The sequence below is a fragment of the Tauraco erythrolophus genome, chromosome 9, assembly GCF_009769465.1.
Source record: "Tauraco erythrolophus isolate bTauEry1 chromosome 9, bTauEry1.pri, whole genome shotgun sequence".
NCBI lineage: Eukaryota > Metazoa > Chordata > Aves > Musophagiformes > Musophagidae > Tauraco > Tauraco erythrolophus.
The window spans coordinates 24,968,151-24,992,607 of record NC_141473.1 but is presented as its reverse complement, the minus strand read 5'-3'; the positions used below and the strand labels follow the sequence as shown (position 1 = coordinate 24,992,607).

The 24,457-nt window shown below is 37.8% G+C and overlaps 1 protein-coding gene across 5 annotated transcripts in view; it reads right to left on the bottom strand.

The window, feature by feature from the left end:
• Positions 1–364: 364 nt before the first annotated feature.
• Positions 365–24,457, bottom strand: part of KAT6B (lysine acetyltransferase 6B) — a 117,308-nt gene continuing 93,215 nt past the window's right edge. For all 5 annotated transcript variants that reach the window (XM_086617049.1, XM_086617052.1, XM_086617053.1 and 2 more), the window contains exons 13-17: positions 10,899–11,130; positions 8,647–8,806; positions 7,776–8,042; positions 6,207–6,516; positions 365–4,274 (exon numbers count right to left, since the gene is read on the bottom strand). In XM_086617049.1, the coding sequence (XP_086473175.1) occupies positions 1,789–4,274; positions 6,207–6,516; positions 7,776–8,042; positions 8,647–8,806; positions 10,899–11,130 (3,455 nt within the window). In that variant the 3' untranslated portion in view covers positions 365–1,788. The remainder of the gene's footprint in view (positions 4,275–6,206; positions 6,517–7,775; positions 8,043–8,646; positions 8,807–10,898; positions 11,131–24,457) is intronic.

Here is a 24,457-nt window from a genome sequence, read left to right as displayed (position 1 = left end):
ACAAAGGTAGAGATCACAATTCTATCATTAAGATACAGTTCAAACATCATGCCTGTTACTATCATGTACCCTTTTACATATATATTAACACTTTTGCTAGGAAACAAGTTTCATACATTAAATATTGACAACCTTGTAATGTATTAAATACATATTTATTCAATATTTTATTAAGATTATTAAAAAAATAATCTTAGATACTCTTTATTTTCACAAGGTATATGCAATTATGATGAGTAACCTACACTTAGGCTCTAACAGCCTAATCCAAACCCCATCAACTTTAATGGACTTTAGATTAAGCAAGTGAGAGCACTGTAACAAACACTGTTTCAGGAGGTAATTCCCATGCAACATCAAACTATGACAAGACACAAGAGGCTAAAAATGGCTCATCATAATTTATTTTATGTTAAAATGTACAGCTTAGGGGGGGTGTTTTTTGCAGTTTTTATTTTTGTTTCTTGGGTGTTTTTTTTGTGTTTTTTTTTTTAAGTGACTGACTAAAAAGTTAACAGATAAATACAAGAGTGTCGCTGGGTCCTATTTTTACATGTATCAAGCCTCTTCTGTTCGGCCCTTACAGTCACTCTGTACAGGTACAAAGGCTACAAAAAAGGAAGCAATATAAACAGACACAAATAACTTTTGCCTTTTTACATGCGATCTGTAAGCTTAGTTTGAGCTATTCACACGCTACTGCTCTATTTTTTCCCTTAAAAAATAACTCCAATATTTTATAAAGATAGAAAAATCTACAGATGGAATGAAAATGTAAAGTTAGAGGCATTTCCATAAAATAGCAACTTTACACCAAATTCACTACTTCTTTTTTAAATCTTGCCAAGTATTTGGACATATATGAAAATGTTTCAAAACTTGACAAATAAACACTGAGATGTTTCAATCAACAAAAAACATAACAGTATTTATAAAACGGAAAGCTGCCTTTTTTCCTACCCCAGCCCCAAAGAAACTGGTCACAAAAATGGAAAAGAGTCTCAACTTTACACTAAACATACAGCAATAAAACCCTTTGAACTAACCAAAATGTGAATAGCTTCTGCAGCCTTTTTTTATTATTTTTTACAAGTTTTATAATTAACAAAAATATAGTTCTGTTTTTTTTACCCCTCAAACTAGGGTAACCTAATCAAGGCAAAAAAATTAAGAAATGGCTTACTGTTAAGCACAACACTTGTACAGTACTACAAAATGCACTGTCACTAACAAAGACATTAGCGGCATGCGGAAGTGTCACCTTCAGAAACAAAATAATACAATAAAAGAACTGCTAAAAGGCATTTACATGTGGGGAAAGGAGAGAGAAAAAGCTCACGATCCAGTACTGTCTGATAGTTTTGGAGTCTATTTATCCAAATTTTTAATGGGAGCAGGCACATAAAATGGCTCTGAACCATCAGCTGCTGTGTAATTGCAGTTCATAGAAAGAGTTCTTCCTTTCCAGAGGACTTCAAGCTCAATGAAACAAACAAAAATGGAAAACCACCTAATTCCCCCCAAAGGAAAAAGAAAAGTTAAATACCACAGTTAAAAAAAAAAAAAACAAACAACCAAAAAACCCCCAAAATGAACAGAAAAATAAAACAAGAAACAAAGAAAAAAGAAAAACTTGTATAAGGCTTTCTGCTGCATACAGCTTTTATATGGTGCCAACAAATGTTTTTGCATTCACACCAATTGCTGGTTTTGAAATCGTACTCTCCAAAAGATATTTGTGCAGATCAATCCAATATGCCAGTCTGGTAGTCTGTCTCTCCAAAGGGCCTACCTTCTCATGTAGGATCCATTAAGAGACTGCTTAGACATGCCTGTATTCATATAGCCATGATGCCCCGGAGGAGTGTACATCATGTTACTGTGGGGTGCTGTCTGCATTGGTTGCTGTGCATATGGCTGAGTTCCCATCATCCCCATCTGCATCTGCATAGGGTATTGGGGTGTCTGATTCATATACCCATGATTACTGTGATATCCGCTATTCATCATTGGCTGGGACATACTATAACCATTCATAGCATTAAGGGTATTCATATTCATGTTCACTGAATTGACATTGTAAGCTGGGGCTGGCATCAGATTTACACTCATGTTCATACCACGCTGCATTGTTAAGGTCCGCGCAGGCCCTTGCATGGCCACAGTCTGTGAAGCACGCCCATAAATTTGTGGCTGATGGGCTGCAGCAGCAGGTGGCAGAGGCGTGGATTTGGTTCTTACAGAAACATGACCTTTGCTGGCCATCTGAGTCTGCAGTCTTTGGGTGTGGGATATTCCAATATTCGATGAAGTCATATTACGTTGCAAAAGGGGAGGTGGCAAATTCATGGGAGGAGGAGTAAGGTTGGGAGGAGGAGTCATGGTAGCCTGTGCTTGTGGTCCTCCAGGAACAGCATGTGGAGATTGAGAAAGCTGAACAAGCCCTGTATTACTTAAGGGAGTGGACAAAGAGGCACTGTTTGCATAGGAAGTTACAGCAGCTGAATGGCTGTAAGGCAAAGAATGATCCATAAGCGTGTTAGTTAACTGTTGCAGTTTGGCAAGGCTGAAGGTGGCAGATGGCTGTGAGTAATGCCCCGCTCCAAATTCGCTCTGCCCCATTCTTTCATATAATCCAATGTTGGCATTGCCAGTCTCGGGGATTTCAGTTAACTGCATAGGTGGTGTAAAATTAGTGGCCATGCTGCACTGGGATAACTGCTGGTTGCTGCTTGGAGGCCTTTCAACAACACAACCTTGGGGAGACTTTACATTACAAGTGGGAGGAGAACTGATGTTTGTTTGTTGCATCATACTGCAGCTTCCATTAATGTTAGACATCTGCTGTGTCACTGCACAGCTACTCTGTGTTAGGTTACTAGATGTAAGGCTACTGTACGAGCAACTGTTTTGAGAAGAGTTGTTTCCACAGATACTACTGCCCATTGTAGAATCATAACTGCTTGGGTTTTCATAGTTTTCTGTTGTGCTCTCAATGCTCCCTAAGTCACTAAACCCACTATCCACCACTTGTTGCGAATGATCAGAAACCGAGGGAACATCCATCATGGGGCTGGTCTCCATGTTCTGTAGAGATGGCACAGAAATGGCACTTTGATCTGGGCTGATCTGAGCATAGTTGTTCTCTAAAGGAGCAACATTTGGACTATTAACAGAACGAACTGACTGGCTGGGATGAGAGTGCACAGATGAAACGGGGCTACTGTGGTCAGATTGCTGACAATCATCCAGTGTGGTCATTTGGGGACTTTGGTCATTATGGGCATAGTTTTGCAAACTTCTACAGGCCTCTTGAGTCTCTGCACAGTCCTGAAACGTATCTTCATGTTCGCTTGCTTCTTGGGTTAGAGATTGCACTGCTTGAACTGTCTCTGAATCAATCTCCATGGTCTCAGCACTCTCTCCCTTGAAATCGGAATGTAATTCTTCACCAGCTTTTTGGTCCTGGTTGTTATCTGTATGATCATCATCAGACTCAGGCACTGGTTCTGAATCTGTAGCAAGTTCTTTCTGGTCACCTTCACACTCATCAGCTGCAAGGTCAACACCACAATCCATTAAGTCCTCTTGATTTGAATTACCAGTTTGAACATTTACGTCTAAAAAAGATGGCTGTGTTTCCAGCATTTCTTTGAAAGCTTCACTAGGCAATTCCTCCTTCTCCACTTCTGTTGAACCCATGTGGCTATCATCTTCATCATCTGCATCATGATCCTCATTGTGAGAAGGTTCTTCATCTTCCTCCTCCTCCTCCTCCTGATCATCCAAATGCACGGACTCCTCTTTTTGCAAAAACTCCTCTTCTGCTTTGTCTTTTTCTTGATCTTTTAAATTGATGTCACCTTCTTCTACACTCCTTTCTTCTTCCCCAGCTTTCATCATATCATTTTCTTGTGTTTCAAAGGGTTCACTGGGTGGATGCAGAGGTTCAGGTTCTACCTCTTTTACCTCATTGTCTGGTGGTGGTGATACTTCAACAGGTTCTTTAACTGTCTCCTCCGTAACAGCAGGAACTGAGCAGGGCTTGTCTTCAGCTCCTTCCTTTTGTTCCTCCACCAGCACCTGATAGTCAGGCTCCATAGGAGTCTCAGGTGGAGTGTATAAATTAAGCTTAAAGCCAGGTTTTCTTTCTTTGCTTTGCCTCCATTTAGATGGACCATGCTTAACTCCCTTGGGCCAAATCTGCTTACTCTTCAAGGGTTCAAGATTGTCTTTAGTGCTTTCTTCCAATACAGCTACATCCTCTGTATTATCTTTGGGAGGCAATAAATAGAGACAAAAGAAAGGTCTTAGCTTGCACAAACTAATCAATATTTTCAGACAAACCCAAAAGTAATTTATAAACTCAAGATGTATTAAGAAACTCTGGAACAAGAGTTACAAACAGATCTCAGACCACAATAGAATGACGTAATATCCACAGCTCTAACACACTTAGACAAATATGTAAAGTTGTTCTTGTTTAGTGGCCTTTTAACAGTGATCATCAGAATCACCATTTATACACTAGAAGAATCCCAGAGATTTAAATCACAAGACATGTAAACTAAAGCAAACATATTGTCCAAATATTTGATTATCAACCTGTGTTTTTAGAACAGAGGTATGCCACCGCTTTATATAGCCATTGGTCTAACACATATTCATCTTTTTTGACAGTAGTAACATGTGAGTCTGGAGTTTCCTGTTTGACTATTCTGGAGGACAAGCCATAGTGAGCATATAATCATGCTTTAGCACTAACACTAAAAAAAGTTCGTTCATTCTAGCATCTTCTCATACGCAGCATATCATGACACAGCTCACTATACATAACAAAAGCCAAAAGACAACTGAAATTAAACACAGAATGCATCAGAGCACTAAATTAATCCATTAATTATAAAAAAAACTACCCAAACACATTCACTTCTCCCCTCTCTCCCCAAATACCACTTACATATACACCTAAAAAAGGGCAAATTCTCAGGATATAACATGCTGCACTTGGGAGTGTAATGGCTTCAGCGACACTCCTTTGCCAAGTTCTGCCTCTCACTGTAGTGTTGTAACACTCCTACAGTCAATGAATGTGATGACATGGTCCGTGGACAAATACACAGTATCAGTCTAGTTAAAGCAGTGCAAACCCGACCACTAGGACATAGCTAGAAGACTCTAAATCTGCTACTATTAGTTTAATTAATTTCTGTTGAGAAGCAGGAAAAAGCAGTAATATTCGGATGTAACTGTGCACTGGTTTGTAACAGCACCAACATTTGTAAGCACGGTTGCTCTAGTTGCTCGAAAATTGTTCAAAATAGGAATCAGTGCATGATCTCTCAACTGAGGATCGCAAAGATTAAACTTCCCATGCTATCATGAAAACACTAAAATAGCACCCACTGGCTTCTTAGACAAAATATATAGACCTGAGAATCCAGTCATTCATTCTCCAATTAAAACTTAACAAGCGTAATTTGATAGCCAGGAGGTCAAGGGATGACTATTTGTTCAGAACAGCTCATTAGTAGTTTCACTATCCATCCATTAGTTTTTATTCCAGGAAACATCCTTGAAACCAAACTAGACAAGCAGCTTTAAAAGAACACAGTTAAAACTATACCATTCTTTTGTGGGGAAAAAAATAGGGATCCCAGTGCTGAGGATACATTGTGCCCCAGAAACAAAAAACATTTCACTGAATTACCAACAATGCTGAACAGAAATATATGTGTGTAAATCAATCTTTTTGCTTGTATTCTTTACTGAGGATACAAAACCAGTATTAGACAGCATTCCAGAGTTACTCCTGCTCTATTCGGTATGAAATGCCCTGTTGTAGGGACGTAAAAGTTGTTTTTGGCAACATGACAAAGACTGCAGCACTTCAGACTCAAAAATATTTGTTTTCTGTACACAAAAAACAGATTATTATATTAAGTCAGGAATGACAAAAGTAGTAAACATAATACATAGAAAACAAAAAAGGCTGAAGCCACTACTGAATTTTAATAAACTACATGAGGTTAATGGCTCCAATAGCACTTCTAAGCAGAAAGCGTTACTAAGATTGTAATATTTTAAGACCAAAATGGTTAAATACATCTCGTTAAAAGATTCCAGATTTATGACAAATAAATACTTCCTTTGAAGGCCACCTGACAAATTAATTTGGGGAAGATACAAGAACGTTTTCAGCTTACTTGTACAATTGTCATCACTCCTGTAACAACAAATATCTTTCTCCTCCTTGTTCTGATCTTCCTCCTCCTCCTTCTCCTGTTTCTGCTGCCCAGGTTGATACTCAAAAGCTTTTCTAATCACAGGCTTCAAGTCATCATCTTCTCCATCCACCTCACAGGTAGGTTCCAGTTGTGGCATGGGACGCTCTTCATCTGAGTTATCAAATGGCTCATTCAACACCTCTGTTGTTTCAGAAATTGTCTCTGTTGTAACACTGCTATTAATCCTTCTGCGTTTACGGCCCCTCTTCTTTTTCAGTACGAAAGGTCTCTGAAAAATAATTCCACAAATATAACACTTCCTACATTTCTGTTTGCTAGCTGACTCTGGACACAAATAAATTTTTGTAAAGTGAGTTTACAATAATCTATTTACTCATTAAAAAAATACCTTACATTGCATAAAATTCAAATGTAGACAGCATCTAAAAATAAAATGTCTTAACAGTTAAAATAAGTATGTATTTATATACAAGTGAAAAGTGAAAATTAAGACTAGGATTTTCCTCATATTGTAGTGATTTTTATCATCTTCTGTCAAATAATATTCATAACAATATTACATAAATTGTACTTACACATTTTTCCTCTGCAGATTTATAATTCCCCAACAACCTTCACAAGTATCAAAGTTTATTCTGCTACATTTCTGGTTTCTGCTAATTTAGAAATTAGTATGTATATAGAAAAATAGCTAACAGTAAAGGAAGTGCACCTCAAGCTTCACACGGGCCTCAACAATACACTAAAATACACTAAAAGAATCCTACAGTTGGCTAGTATAAAGGAAAAAAAGCACTGTTCAACAGTTTGTATTTCTATTATTACGCATTCTCACAGATTTGTACTTAAGTTTGCTCATCTAAAGTATAAACAAAGGGACACTCCAATTCCCTAATTCTCACCAGAGACACCTAAATGTGTCTCTGCTAAGAGCTAAGGTGAATGTTTTAAAGTTTGTGGATGCTTAGTCTACTAATTTAAACCATTCGAATGGTTGATTTTTCAACGAAGTTAAGAATTACATAAACACTGCAATAACCAGAATTTAACATTTAAATATCTTAGAAATTAGAAGAATATGGGTAAAACATCATTTTGGTTTTAACAGCATTTGCTTTTGAAAATATAGTATTCCCCTTCAAGCAGTTCTTATATTAAAAACAATAAAAAGACAAACCCCACAAACTGTACTCCATCTTAAAATGATAAAAGGAAGAACCATTAAAATAGTGAACCAATACCAACACCAAACAGCAGAGGGCAATCACTAGTTTAAAAATTAACAGGAAATTCTAATTTTGTGTGTCACTAGTATTTTACAATTCTGTGAAAAATCCGTAAGATAAAAAATTGGATGGAGGGGGAAAAAAACACCAGAAGACAGGAGTTGTTCAGCGTCCAAACAGTACAGAAAGAATTAAAATAATCTAATAAATGTTCGTTAAAAACTAGATCGTTATTTCGATTATAAGGATTTACTGAAATCAGAAATGAATTACTTGAAACCAAACCACCGAAGTAACACACCTTTCTTTTCATGACCAGCGACTGCGGCTTTGTCAGCCGGGGAGGCGAACTCTGCTGATTCTCATCCTCACCATCGTCCTCGCTGCTTTCCTTAGACTGCTCTGTGGATTGCCCTCGCTCCCCCACCACTGCCACACTTTCTGGAGATCGCAAATATTTATTTTTAGATTGTAGTTTTGCAGGTGACTGCCTACTATTAGTTCTCGTGGAGTATATTTCTTGCTCTTCCTTTTCCCAGCAGCTAGCTTGTTCCATCAGACGCTCAGCCTGAAGGGTTGAGGTTAAAATAATGGGTCACTGAAACAGCATTTACTTAGCCATATCCTTTACCTTCGGCTAAAGAGTTACAATAAGTCAACCCTGATTAGCACTGCTGGCTAACCTAGCAACAACATTTCAGCTGAATCATCTAGTAGCCCCTTTACAACAGTTAGGATAACAAACCAAAGAAGATTGCATTTCATGGGATATTTAGCACTATTAATGATGCAGCGAATTGATTTAAGTCCTTTAGCACTACATTACATGCCCGCTGACATGGATCACTTTGAGCGAGTTCATAACACAAAGAATCGATTGACACTGCAGCCCCTGAGCTCTGCACCAAATTTGATCTGATTACATGCTCTTTGACTACCTTAAGAGTGATAAATACATCTCCATGACAAGTGATCCATGTTTTCAGTTTTCATGTTCATCCCCCCCAAAGTTACCATGCCTTGCTGCACAGCTTCCAAAAATTGTGCATTTCAATAATCAGTATTCTCTATCATTAAACAGTAGTCAAAGTTAAAACTACTCTAATGTTGAATATTCAGAGTGATGAAATCCAAAGGAAGAGACATTCAGAATAAGAAGTTTCAGCTATTACCTCCTTTTCCGCTTCTCTCTCTTCTTCAGAAACAGCAGCATTAGAAACTAATAAAGGAGTCCATCTCAAGCTTTCAGGATCTACTTCATTGATACGTGGATTCGCTTTCAGTTTCTCCATGTGACTTGAAATCAGCTTTTCCCTTCTAATAATTACAAATCTACAATTCAATAAACAGTAATTTTAGAAAGTGATCACCTAAAACAGTCTTTCTACAGTTTAAATCCTTTTGCACAATAACCGGTGAAAATAGATGGGTAAATAAATGGATACACAAACTAACAATATCAGCTGACACATACAGATAACACTACTGACTGTTTACTAAGAGGAAGTGAGGAAACAACAGTTTATAAAGTGAAAGCTCAATACCAAACATCAGTAGCGCAACAGAGAGTAAAGGTTTTATAGCTGACTACTCTAAATCCATGCAAGAGGTTTAGTTTTGGCACTTCAGTTACTGCCAGAACAATTTCTAATTTTAATATGCCATACAAGCATAAGTAGAAAACACTGTGGATCATCAAGGGAAGAGTAAGTCATCAATATTACAACCAAAGATAGCAGCTAAATGGACAAGAATGGAAGTTGGAAACATAGGTTTTCTAACAAAGTATAAAAGTGTACTGTAGTCTTATGCTGATGCAGTAGAAAACAACTTTCTAATTACTATGAAACAAAGTAACATATAAAAAGTCGGTAAAGACTAACATAATAGCACAGTATGCTAATACACTAGCACATTTCCTGAAGTCCTCTGTTAAAGAACTATAGAATTTTTAACAACAAAAAAATTTTAGCAAGTATTTCAAATGCTGTAAAAATCAGGTAAGTTAAGCGTTTTTCTCTGACAGAATGCTTTACAAAAAAAAAATCAGATCCAGGTGAACCCTTTTCACAGAATTGTGACAAACTTCTACTTCACAACATGTAAGAAAAATTTTAAAAGTGCAGGAAATCGTAAGAAGCCGTACCCAAGCTGTCTGGCAGGAATTTCAAAGATATGATTTCTTTTCCTGGCTCAGCTACTGACTTTATGGATACTTTTAGCCAGGTCAGTTTGTATCACTGTCTAAGCTTGATTACCGGTGAAAAAAGACTAACTGACCTTGTTCATAAAGTTTTTTCAATTCTGTAGATGAAAAAACGTTATTTTCTAACTAGGTATCAGTTACTCAGGGCCTATAATAATTTGTGACAGGGCAGAAGCTACATGTAAGTAATGAATGGATACTTGATTCTCCTTTAAAATGTATTTGTTCCATCCGGTTGTCCATAAATAAGCACCTCAGAAAGTTAAGGTTCTAACGCAATGACGGCACTCTCATAACACCATCCTGTAAGCCAATCTCCTTTTTGAAGACTTGTATTCTTACTAGTTCAAAACACTGGTGCACACAGAAGTTACTGAGGCTAAGCTATTCCTGACCTTCATTTTATTTTTAGGCAACCCACTGTTTGTAAGGCAGTTTTGCGTAATTATAAAGTTTCTATGATTGGAATATCCAGAAAGAATTAAGAAGCTCTTCAGAAACACAAATAGCATTCAAAGTCATTTAAGGCATTCGGGTCGGGGAGTGGGAGGTGGAGAGAGCGAGCCCAAACAACCAAAACAACCGACTTAGAATATAAAATATCAATCAAGATCATTAGAAAGGTATTCACAAAACAGGAACTCACCTTCCCAGTGCACTTTCAACATTGATTGTAACATTAAATAGAAACTTTAAAAAGTCATTTGCATTCCCAGTGCCTTGGACAGGAAGACTTCATGTAGAGCTGGTCTGATCCCATGGCTTGTTTGAATTCAGTAATGATTGAAAAAGGGGGTGTGGAGAGAGACTGCCACCCACAAATCTGAATTTTCCCCTCACTGGTATTCAAAGCAAGATATTCGCAAAGCCAGAGTCAAGAATTCTACTTACAGAATATGATACTGAATAAAACAAAATCCTTTACTGAAAATGTTTCAAGCTGGCTGCACCCTTCTAATAATGATTAACATGAAAGAGGATTCAAAACCCTTTTTGTTTAGGGAGAAAAACTCTTTATGCAAGACCTCATTAACAAGACTCAACTGTACCGACCCATTCAGTAAGATGGTTATCATTCATTTGCAAGTCAGAATTTTACACAGACATTTTTCACATCAACATCAACTGTTTTGTAAGCAGGGAAAGTGCATGTTTTTCAGTATATTTTAATTATATATATATATATATATTTTTATTTTTTTTTCAAGATTCACTGACCTATCTTCTCTTTTATCTATCATGCTATGTTGCTGCAGGGTTGTGGCAATGTCATGTGGACACATTCCAGTAGCTCGACTCATTCCTTTGATGCTGATTTGTTTTTCATGGTGGCAGTTAAGGTATTCTAATATGACACTTTTCCAGTAAGCCAAGTATGAAAGACGCCCCAGATCGGACAATGGCTTTTCAGGGGATCCTGCTTGACCTTCTCTTCTAGAAAGTAAATAGCCTAGAAAGAAAAGAAACAGAATACCTTTTTGAGATAACAAAACGAAGAATTTTAACCATCCCTTAAAAATGTTGGTATTAACAGAAAGATCAGTATGATCGATTACATTGTTGGCAATTCTTGCAATTAAATTTTCATCATTATAGTCACATAGAAAAAGAGTAAATCCTTGTAAGAGACTCAGACCTTCTGTTATGAGAATCAAACATTAACCAAAAATCCCCCTTCTAATCATAAGGCAAAAAGGAAAGAAAAAGCCAACGTGTTTCAGAACAGATCTCATCGTACATGATGTCACTTAGAACTACAACTGTCTGGCCTTCTGAGAAACTTTTACACTTGGGTTACATCACTGAAGCCAAGAATTTTCACATGAATCTCAAGAGGAAGTATCATGCGTAGTATCAGTTAAGTCAGTTTTCTTCAAGAAGCCCCAGTTGATGTAAATTTTTGATTAAATAGTTAGTAGCTGTATTTCAGAGGTGACATACAAATTACAAGTTGAATTACTAGTAGAATTACTTAGGAGAAATAATCAAAAAATAATCTCCCTTAATTCACGTTTAAAACCATTCACGTAATTCCAATTTGCAGTATGCAAGACAGTAACCGATCAGCTATTATACAATACACCATGTTCATTTTATATTCTATGTCGTAAGTCCTTTTTAGCTCTTCAGCTTTAAGAAGCTTTTACAATTTAAAGTAGAACACACCTGCTTGGAGATAACAGAAGTCTGGTATTTGCCACCATTAAAACTAATTCAGGAGAAAGAAAAAAATAACACAATTAATAAAATGTATCCTTTCACAGTAACTCACCCCTCTATGATACATATTCTGCACTGCAATGTTACGAACACTACCAAAACCCAGGCCTCAAACACCAGGCATACAAAATGCTTATTCCACCATAAGCACGGACATCATGCTTATGGAATTACATTACTCAAAGTAGTTTGGAATCCACCAACATATATGTTTTTTTTGACTTCCAATATTCTTAAATATCCTTTTTTTTTAACAACAAAAAAAAGCTGGAATTCCTCCTTTTATTTTTCAAAGATTGCTTTAAAATATACCTAGTACAGCCATGTCATATTTCCTAAACAAATGACTCCTGACTTCTTCACAAAGTTTCTCCTAATCAAGTTATCTATAAATTAAAACCCTATGATTAACATCCAGCTCTGAGTGAAGCAGTGGCTGTTTCCTTATTTTGCTGTATGCTCTACCATACACAAAGTGTACACGCACACGGAGATCTATTTTTTTATACATATAAAAAATACAAAATGCACACATACGTACATATATATTTACTCAGCCTGAAATAATGGTCTTCCCTTTTTTGGGGGCAATATAAAAGGTTCACAATAGAATCTGGAAGATACGTATGCACTGGTCATTACATTCTAACCTTCGGTTTGCATGAAAACGTTTACATAGAAAAGCAGACATCCTGCTACATTCCAAGCGATCAGTAATAACATAGATACTGAAATAAGTAGTGTACCCTTCATATCGGTTAGCACGATTTACGATAAAATGCCAGAGCTTCAGCAGGAGTAACACCCCACATCTGCCTACTTCTACACAGCACACGGACGCTTATGGAAAGCCTGCCTATACCTGCATGGTACCACTGGAAACTCAGCAAGTAAGTTTATTCTGTTTTACAGAAGAAACATTATCTTAAAACTTAAGAAAAGGAAAGTGTTTTTAGCATTTCAAGTTGCCGCATATTATTTTTTTTTTTTTATAACTAGATGATCCATCTTAGTACTACCTGTAATTGTTTTTGACAGGAAAAGCCCAATTTCACATTCAAAAAAAATCACATTGCATCCTGAAGAGTTTGAAGGTAAAGAATTGTTGTTTTACTTCCAACTGCACAAAAGGAGACCTATAGCGTATAGCCTATTTGGCATAATTTTAGACAAAACTTCACTTGTACCAAAAGAGAATTTTGGGTCAGCTTGTTTACAACATATAAAGACAAGATTTATACTAAGATATCATTGCCTATAGAAAAACATGCAAAACTGCAGCAGTACAAGTAGTGATAGAAGGCTCAACACAGGATAAGAGAGGGAGAAAACCCTAGATTTTTAAACTTAATCCATGAGGAGAACTTACAGCTGCTTCAAGTAACTTTACAGTATAACCTACCAACTTCACATTCGAGAAAACTTCGGCACTAATAGAAAGTGTTTGTAGACTGTTTGCAAGACCTGGATTTCATTCTCGCATTTCACTATGACTTAAAATTGCTCTGACAGGAACTTTCTTCCTTCGCTTCCATTTTCCTCATACATAACAGGGCTGTAGCTATACTTTCTTGGTAAGCATCTTAGGAGGCTTAATAAGAAGTCACTATCAAGAGTCTGGAATCATTAGTTAGGCAACCACAAGTAGCTTTAGGGTTTTACTAGTATATCCTTCCTCATTGAATCCTTCCAATGGCTGGGGACTTTGAGACTAGTTCTTAGTGGTCATTTTCATGTATTTACTCTACATTAAAGCAGAGAAACTTCACCTGCATGGCAGTAACAGGTCAGTATTCTTCTCCTACCATTCCGCAATATAATCTTTGCTTATCCAAGATGCTCACATTCTATAGGATCAAAAATACAAAACAGAGGTAACATTCTCGGTTACATGTAGCGAGCACTGAATGGCAGGTTTCTCTTAACAGATTCTGTGATTTGAATGACATCTATTAAATTGAACTTACCAAAGAGACGTCAAATAATTGATCTAAGTTGCAGGTAAATAAAAAACACTGATGTTGGTAGCTCGTGTATCTATCCTGAAGCATCTGAAATGAGTACAATACGGCCCTGTTAAACAGATACCTCCAGTGTCGTTGTGTCTACCTAGTCTTAATAATGGATAGCCTCAAAGTGGAAAGCTGAAAAAACTTTCTCAAACTATAACCCCTGATGTGAGAGTATGAACAGCACCAACATTCAGAGGACAAAATACAGCTCCTCCCCACCCACCTCCCAAGAGTAAACAACTCAGACTATGTTACACAAACACATAACCCACGACAAAATATAAGACCTGATCTAGAACAATAAAGAGTTGTCTATCTTCTGGACATGTAAGTGAAAGCATCACAAAATTAAATAGCCAAAAAATACCATTAATGATTTTTATTTCTTGTCTATCTCCAGCCTTCATGGTGAAGCAACATGCCACATGCAATTTACTGCTTTTGATTTTTCTCATGCAAATCTCCCCAGAACCACTAAGGTTTTATCTTATTCAAAACAATTGGAAGAAATTCAATCTGAGAAAGGGAAAGTTAGTATAAGACGCATGTATTTTATGCCTTCAACACAAACTTAGGAGATAAGACATCACAACGTACATTTAAAGAAATTAACTTGAGCAGTATCTTGTAATTTCAATCTACAGCATTTCTAATATGTAACTCCCCTGAAATAGCTACAGCAGAGCCCACAACACATTCATGTGATAACTGTAATACATCTATGTCAGTCTCCAGACACTTTCAGTTAGTTAACTACTGATTTTGTTATGATCAGTTCTGTCTCTTAAAACAAATTAAACAGCGTGAGATCAGAGGTCCAGTTTGATAGTACCCTGTTCTGACAGCAGTCAGCAAAAAACCCAAGGGACAGACTGAAACACAGGCATCTTGTGAAACTGACATGCAAACAGAATTAGTCTGGCTCTAGCCAAACAAATGGAACCCAACAGATGTGTATCATCCCCAGGCTTTTTGGTATTTTCTACGAAATTGATAAATTTGTCAAGTATCACTATCTTTTGCAAGCAGTATAGAGTCAATCTCCCTCCTCCATTCACTGCATTTACCTATGTGTTCACTAGCATTTGTCTTCATTGTCATGTCCACTAATACGACTAGTACTGACATGAGGTGAACTTATTTATATCTTGCCAGCTCTCTCCTGAAAATCTTCTAAAAATTGGGATGATATCAGCCCCTTTTCAGGCCTATGGCAAGAAAGCAGTTTTATGCATACTTCAAGCTACAAACTGCCATAAGCATCTATTTCATTACTACATCTCTTATCTCCAAATCCCCAAGACACATCCTTCTTTCCCTGCCATACACACTTCCAAACTTCACTATCTTAGCTTTCTAATATTAAGCATAAATTACTCCACAGTTTTAAATAAGGTGGATACGATTTAGCTTGAGACAGTTGAGTTGAATTTTATTACCTATTGAAGAAATACAGGCTTGTCTCTTTGCTTTTAACATGGTGGCAAAGGCAAACTAGCTCTCAAAGATGTAAAAAGATACAGATGCAGATTACATAGAGGTCAGTGGCACAGGAAGAAGCAGCAAAGACACTGAACAATTGGACTGGTATACTGAGAAAGACCAAGTGAAGAAACTAAAACTGACAGAAGGAAGACAAATGAAGTTTGAAGATACTCTTTAAGGACTCTCCTGCAATCTGTGCCCTTCTCTATGCATGCTTTATATTCTATAGCAATGAATAAATTAATTTATCATTTAATTTCTGATGAATGGTCAAAGAAAAGAGATTTATCTAAAAATGTTCAGTTTCTTTGAGTGCGTTTAAGACTGACCACAACCATTATAAAGCCATTAGGTTTTCAAGCAAATCACAAAACCAAAAACCCCAGTCTTGTCCTCCCTTCCCTCCAGCCCATTTACGAGCTGGATGCAGGTGTCTGAATTACACTTGTTGGTGTGTACGCAAGAGAGCACGGCCACATTGTGGCTCGGTTACACTACACAAGTAGTTAAACCGTGGTATGCATATTGCACAGGACTGAATAAACACTTCATTAGCGGTTTTTTATTCACCTGAGAAGCAAGAGAACTTAGGTAATATGAAGGTTTTGAACAAGTATTTTTTATGTAATTATATTTACTATTTCTATTTTAAAAAAACTTTATATCCTGGAACACTTGTAGAAACGCTGTATTTTATATTAAATACAAAGATTGCTTTTAGCTTAAGAGTAAGCAATAGTTGATTGGTTAGCCTTTCACACTTTGGAAAATAGCAGAGTAGGTTCTAAGAAGGTGAAAGAGGGGGCTCTATTTGTCTTGCAAAACCTGTCTATTAGTCTTCTTTTTATGAAAGCATCACGCCATCTCTTGCAATCCCCAATGGTACATTTTATTGCAAACTGAACATAGCCAGAATACAACCCACTCAGCACCCTGAAGCAGCTTCAATGCAATTTACTCTGGAAGATGCTACCAACTGACTCTAGTATCATTTCCTGTGTTCTACTATCCATGTGCTCCCTTCACGGAGCATCTCAGATCAACCTCACCACAGACACTGTGCTTTATACCTTGGTTGCTGTGCTGATCTAACACAATTCCTCCACTCCTTGAACTTCACGGCTCACAGACAGGCAGGTTCTTTGAGGACAGTGCAAAAAAAAAGAGGCACTTCATTCTTGTCAGGACATCATGTATGATGTTTAACTATTGTTCTGAAAATATCTTTCACTTCATTGCATTGCATTGCCATGCATTGCATTGTCTTCAATGGAAACAGATAGAATCAGCAAAAACGCATCTGAACGGCAGAGTACTGAATCTCGGTCTTGTATCCGGACAAGTATTTACAAATTGCAATTCCTTTCTCCTATGCTACTAGCAACAAATTCACATTATCTGTTTTTCGCTTATGCAGTTCAAAATTTAAAACAAACAGAGTCTTCAAAGTGGACCCCGCAGGTAGGGATTCGTAAGTCCCACATTTCAGCTAAGGTAGATTTTTTTTGTTGCTACAAAAAGCTAGAAATAATAGTTAAAATAAAAAATTCAAAAGAAATTTATCTGAGAGTCTGTGATCTAGGAAACAGTTTTATGTATCAATCATATAACACGCTGAAGACAAAACACAGTTCTGATCTTATTTAAGAAGTCATGTTCAATATCACTTTCTAGGCAATCAATAATATTTATCTGTCCAAATAAGGAAGTTATGTTCTTGTAACTGAGACAGAACTCAGTTTACAAAAAAAACCCCAAACTACACACATCTTAAAATTAGGATATGTACTACCAGAGTATTCCAGAGTCCTCATCTTGGTTTACCCTAGCTGTTGCAGAGCACACAACTCTTCACTCAAATTCTGTAATTCAGACTTAGATATTCACTTTTTTTATTATCTGCAGATTAGATTTGCTTTTACATTAAAGAAAAGCTGCAGTCAAATGCAATGTTTCTTTCAAAGAGAGAACCGCACTGTTGGTAGTTTAATCCAAGAGAAGGAGCAGAGCTTTGCTTCACTGCAAATATTTACATCCTGTTTCATCCCTCCACATTGGCAGAATTATTAATCAACGTAACACTCAAAACTCTTGAGTAAGAGCAACTCTTAGAGCACAAGAAAAGTACAGAAACATAGCAGAGGTCCCTAGATTAGAATAATTCCTAAGAGTCTTTCAGCAATAACCCTGTGACTATAACCTGTTGGACTTAGAACAGCAATGGACTTGCCAAATAGGAAATCTTGATTTTGTTAAGCAGTGTTTCATCCAGACAGCTTCCTCTTGTGCTTTTTAGACTATCATCTTCCATGCTTCCTAGTAAAATTGCTTAATCACCATTATGGTACCTCGCTTCAAAGAGGAAAACTTGTATTGTGAATCTTTACTTCATTTACAATGAAAAAAAAAAAAGACTCTCCACCTTTTAAAAAGGATCAAAACTTAAGACAAGTAGAATTTGATTTATTATTTATGTATTAAAATATCTACAAAATAGATGACACTATATTACTGAATCTGAATAATCCTCTAATCTAAACCCAGAAAGTCAGATGGTACTCTTCTAATCGGTAATGACCGAGAATCAGGATGGGGAATAAACCACATGAAGAACAAAACTGAAATCTATTAACCTTGACTTTCCAAATTAAGTCTCTTTTGTCACTCTAACTCGCCTCACAACAAAACAAAAGCAAACTTAAATGGTTCCAAACTTGCTCAAGTCTTGCCTGCATAAAAAGTCCATTTTAGAAACAGGTTTCAACTCACAAACAGGAATGACATAGCTTAGAACAACTGTCAGGTTGTCAGCTCTCACAGTCATGAAACAGCTACTGAGCTGCTACAACATACAACATGTCATAATAAGGCAAACTGTCACCAGCTTCAGTTTGCCTACGAGACATGTCACCTTTATATACTGGTATTTAGCAGCAGAGTTGTAAATGGCTTAACTGCCTACGAACCAGGGACAAGACAGACAACAAAGAGAGAAGCACAGCTGCCATTCTAAGGGACATGCTTGCTCTCCAGCTGTGCACTAAGGCCACTGCAATCAAATTAACTGGACTAGCTACACAGAATTGCTGTCAATGCACAACCAAACTCCATTTTATCTTTCTGGACCTGTTCAGCTATACCTACAACAGTAATACGCTACTGAAGGTTTGAAGAAAGCTGCCAGCGTTGAGTATCACATCACCAAGTCCACTTCAAAATGCACCTACACAACAGTGATTAAATGTCAGCGTGCTGACAGCACTTTACTTACAAACTTCATGAAGTCCACTTCCAAAGTAAGTTCTACTACCATGAGCTAGTCCAATGCTAACAGCAGAAGTTTCAGAAGACAGCATATGTAGAAATACGTGCAGACAGAATTTATACAGATTCAGAAGCACCTTAGCATTTGTTACATGACTTATATCAAGTCAAATGCTCCTTCATCTTTATAATACCACGTTAATAGAAATCCATTTATTTCACTCATTGCTGTAATTGTTCATTCTTCCTTGTCTTTTCTGAAGATGCATGTAACATTTGCCACCTTTCCATTACAGAGAATGTTCCTCAATTGTCATGACTCCTGAAAGATGGTAAGGAGAGGTCTCCCAATCCTGTCAGCCAGTACCCTTGAGTGAATCTCACCTCATCCTATGAGTCTGTGTATGTCCGTTTTACTTAAGTACTCTGTAACTTGATCTTCCTCTACTATGGATGGCACCTCTCCCTACTCCTTAAATTCCACCACACCTGAGAACAGGCCTTGTCAGAGAAAGCCAAAGCAAAGAAAGTACTGAGTACTTCAGATCCCTACTGCACTCCCATGTTGGCACACGATGCCTACTCCATTCAGCAGTAGGGCCATCTTCTACTTACTCTTCCTTTGGCTGTTCACACACTCGTAAGAGCTCTCCTGTTGCTCTCCACATCCCTCAGTTTCAACTCCAACCAAGCTTTGCTTTAATTCCATTCCTGCACACGTAGGCAATACCAGCACCTTTTGCAGACTTCATTTTTGCTCAAGTCAGGAGTTTTCCCTGCAGCCTAGGAGGCTTACTGTCATGTCTGCTATCTTCATGGAGATTAGAATGAGTCATTTTTTTCAGTTTGAGGAAACTGTCTCTGGAGATCAATGTATCCTTTTTTTTGCCCTTTGCAGCAGCCTCTCACAGAAAACCACTTGCCAGTTCTCTCGACAAGGTAAAATTCTGGGCCTTAGTATGCTAGTTGCCCTCCTTGCTTCCCTCAGGGTCTGAAACACTGCTATCTCAGGGCCACTACAGCCTGGGCCACCACTGACTATTACTTCCCCAATCAATTCCTCTTTATTTGTAAGCAGCAGATCCAGCAAAGCATTTGCCCTAGCTGTTCCTTCCAAAAATCTATGCTAAAATATTGTCCTAAACACCCTGCAGATATCTAGATTGCTTGTATCTAGTCCTTGAGAACAAGGGTTTTCCATTAGCAGATGCCTTGAAGGTTTACCCTGTTCCCTTTTTGACCAGGCTGTCTATAACAATTGTCCACCACAGTATTCATGATTGTTGTCCTACCCTTTGATTCTGAAGCATACCAACTTGACAGGCCTATCACCCATCCCGTAGCAGAGCTCCATGCTCCCAAGTCATTCCTTTGTATAGAGCACAACCTCCTCTCCTTGGCTTCCCTGCCTGTCCTTCCTGAAGAGTCTTAACCATCTACTACAGCAGTAGTGTCTTTTGAGATGCCCTACTTCACCTCTGGAACCCCAGTGAGGTTACAGCTCTATGGCAGAACACAGTCCTCTAATTCCTCCTTATGTCTTCAGGACTTTAAATCGAAATAAGGGAATCTCAAACTCAGTGCGAGAGGGCTCCCTTCCCCCACCCACCACAATCACATTGTCTCTTGCAAACCCCACTCTCAAAGAAGTCCAAGACCTGAATGGGTACCTCTTCCCCTTGAAGTTCTGTCCAAGTTAGTTTCTGATGTGTCAGTGTGGTCATTCCAACTGGTGCCTGTGACACATCACCATCACAGTTGTGTCAACTCCAAACAGCTCTCTGGACCTCCAGGACACCCCATTCTGGGCCAACTATTCCATTAAACTGCCAGGTTTGCAGGTCTTGGTCATTGGTGCTATCCACATACTCGTTCAATAAGAAGCTTTTAATAGCAGCCTTCCATTATCTAAAAGGGGCCTACAAGAAAGCTGGAGAGAGACTTCTTACAAGGGCATGGAGTGATAGGACAAGGGGCAATGGATTTAAACTGAAGGAGGGGAGATTTTGATTAGATATAAAGAAGAAATTTCTTACAATGAAGGTGATGAAACACTGGAACAGGTTACCCAGAGAAGTTGTGGATGCCCCATCCCTGGAAGTGTTCAAGGCCAGGCTGGATGAGGCTTTGAGCAATCTGATCTAGGGGAAGGTGACCCTGCCCACAGCAGAGGGGTTGGAACTAGATAATCTTGAAGGTTCCTTCGAACCCAAACCATTTTATGATTCTATGATTCCAAGCTGGACACAAGTCTACTCTACATCACTTCAAAACTTCATACTTGACAAGCAACTCACCTGCTGTCTTTCAGTTCGCAAACATAGTTCAATTACCTTGTGAATTAAGGATCCACCAACATGCTCTCTCCTTCCATTCTGTGCTCCAAAACACTCACGCATAATTAGGAACTAAATCGGTTGTACATAAATGTATTTCTCCTTAACCACTATCACATAGCTCCAAAATGCAGTATCTTGTTTCACTTCCTAGCATTTAGTCTGAATATTGCTCAGTACAAGAAACTAATACAAATATTCTATCATATTTTACAGTGTACTGAGTTTATAGCAAAGGTCGCTGCATTTGTATGTTTTTCTACTGTTACGAAAAAGTGAAAAAAAATACCTTAAGCAAGTATGGGTCTCCATGAAGTGTTAAGACAGACAATTGTAAGAAACTTCACCAAGAGGCAAATGTATTCTCCTATTATTTAGGATTCATCTTGGAAAACACTTTTATGATCTTGTATCCAGACAAAGGTTGAGGAAGGTTCAACACTTGTGTTTTTTATATTAACATTGTAGATGCATTTCTGCCCATTTTAAACACTATTTTCCCATCAGAAAAATATTATATTTAGCATAAGTACGCCCTCTAAGCTATATATACTCACAGTTGTTTGAATAACAGATGACAGACTCGCAGATATTTCAACTAATTGTTTGGTCCAGAGCAATTCCATAATAAACAGGAACATTTGGACCTCAAATGTATGGTGCACCTCTGCACCAGCTGTACAGATGAACGGCATTGCAAACTAGAGCAACAATACATGCAATTAAGCATTAGGATCATATCGGTTATTCACCTCATCATGTCATGCACTTAAGCAGTCACCAATGAAGACAGATCTTAGTCTACCTTCCAGTGAAGTGAGATCAGAAACGTCACCACTGACCAGAGCTGTTGGAGGGTAGCAAAGGGAAAGGAACAGTGTACTGATGTCACGGGAAGTCAATAGGAGCAGGTTGCTTGGATCATAAGAACAGATTTTAGTCTACTAATCTTGCCCCATTTTTTGACTGAATGTAGCCTTCACAGAAAAAGTCCATTTAGAAGCATACACACTACACCAGCAAAATGAGAAATTAATGCTATGCTAGCATTCTAGACTTCAGTCTGATTTATAGGGATAATAGCTTTTCCTCATGCATTGTAACTTAAACCTGTCATTCTCCAGTTCATAGTTACACATGCACATCGCAATCATACATGTACACGTTTATATATGCTTCCACACAAAGGCATTCCAACATCACAGAAGTAACTCTCATACAGAAGACAGAATCAAGTTACTTATGAAAGTCTTCCAGGTACACGTTTTTAAAGACGTCAATGCACCGCTGAAAACCCAGAGCAGGCCAGAGAGTCGCCACAAAAATCAAACTACTGCCACAAGTTGGAAACAGCTTGAGATCTACTTCTCAGAGGCCCCTTGTCATAAAATGGAGCCTTTCTCAAAGTCATAAGCAATAGTTCGTGCTCAAAAGATCGCCCTTATGTAATCAGCACTGTTCAAGTTCTATTTGTATTTTGTTAATATTTGTGTCAGAAGAAAACATAATTCATAGAATCTATCCAGAACAAAAGCAGCAACCAGTGAACTATTTGCCCTTGCATGTTCTGAGTTCTTCTCAGCCTCTTTAAAGGCCAGCCCCCACAAATGAATTAGTAGACTTGGACAGATGGAATCAAGCACTTTTCCATTAAACTTTGTTTTGTTTGAAACATAACCAAGTAAAATAAGTCTCTTAATTTGGAAAGGAAGAACTCTTAAGTTTTCATGCAATGTTCTATATCAAACCAGACATCTAAAAGAACAGCAAGTGCTAGTAACTGGTTTTTTAATACACCAGTATCTCAAGTGAAGATTTCCCTCAAACCAGCATTTCAACTTATCCTAAGAGACTTCCTTTTGTCTTATAAAATGTCAAACACTTTATTTCAAAATTATATGAACAAGCTGTCAAGACATAGGTTCAAAAGGGTAGTCAGAAAAATCAAAACAGTTGAGTATTCAGACAGGACAGCTCAATTCAGTTAGGTCAGCTCAGCATTCCAAGTTCAGAGGTATGATCATGAGTGGAAGGCAGAAACAGGTAAAGTGAAAGTGTGAGCTTAACAATGAGACTTAAGATTCCTAAAACTCTAATTCATGTTACCATTTTTTCCATAGCTATTCTGCGTGCCTCTGAACTGTTCTTCTCTATGTCAACGGGAGGAAGGTCAAAGATAGAGGACCTTAAATAGGTGTTAGTACCCCCTTTGAAAGCACTTTTGAGGCAGCTTCAAAGGACCCCAATGCCAAGATCCACACAAACACTATTGAAAAAAGAAAAAAAAAGACAGAGTAGCTATAACTTCAGATGCTTAGATCAGTGAACAACCTGCTACATTCTCTTTTATTCTTTGTCTAGTTAAAGAAAAGCTTTCTTCGTGATGAACAGAGTAAGCCAAAGATTCTCTCATTATTGTTACAAGAAATAATGCCAGCCCTCATTCCTCTCCACAGCCTCAAGTAAACTCAACACAGGGGGCCCAAAACCTTTAGTTCCTTTATAGAAAGCTTCACAGAAGAGGTTAGGGCTAAACAAATGCCCTCATGAAGGGAAGGAAAGGTAAAGATGACTGCATTACAGTCAGACCAACAAAAGCCACCCTTTGAGTGAATTAATTGGTTAACACTTATTTTACCTGTGCCAGTAAACCCCTTGAGTGGAAGTTCTGTGTACGAAGTGGACTACTTATAAGCGGAGTGAAAGCATGAGCAAAAGAAAAGTCACTGAAGTACCCTTAAAAGCAAGACTTGTATGCACAGAGGGCATCAGTCCTGATTACCAATAGGATGAATAAATTTGTCAGTAGGTTAAGCAGTCTAGAAGATCATTAACAAGGCTAGATTGTTCTCGATTTTATAAGCAATGTTTTAAGTTATTTATTTAATAATTAAAAGTCATAAACTTAAAGAATGACACTGAACAGTAAATTGTTTATACAACTGTAACTGTTGAATGAATTTCCTTTAATAATTGCCATTACCTTCTGGAGTTCAATGTTGACAGCACATGAACACTGTTGTTAAAAATGTATCAAACACGCTCATTAGAAACTACTATCTGTTTTTGCCTTCTTTCAGGCTTTACGCACTCCTACAAGACTCAACTGGTAAGACAGGAAGAGGGACTTAGGAGGCTATGCCTAATGTAACAAGTAAACGGAACATGCCCAGAACCTTTACATGGCACTAAGGCCAACCAGATGGCAACCATACCATTAAGCTCCAGCTCTCAGCTAGAGTGTTAACCTGGCTGTTAACATAATTGTCCCAGATTCATGGCTTAGGAAAATTGTTTTCACACTTGGAAAGTGACAGATGCCCTGAACCAAAACAGTACCAGGGATGGTTTTAACAGTTCTAAAGTAGAAAACCAAGTTCCAGAGCCCAGGAGCTTTTTGTATCATTGTTTTATTCATAGCTACAAAAGATAGTCTAGTAATACTAAAGAACATGAACGC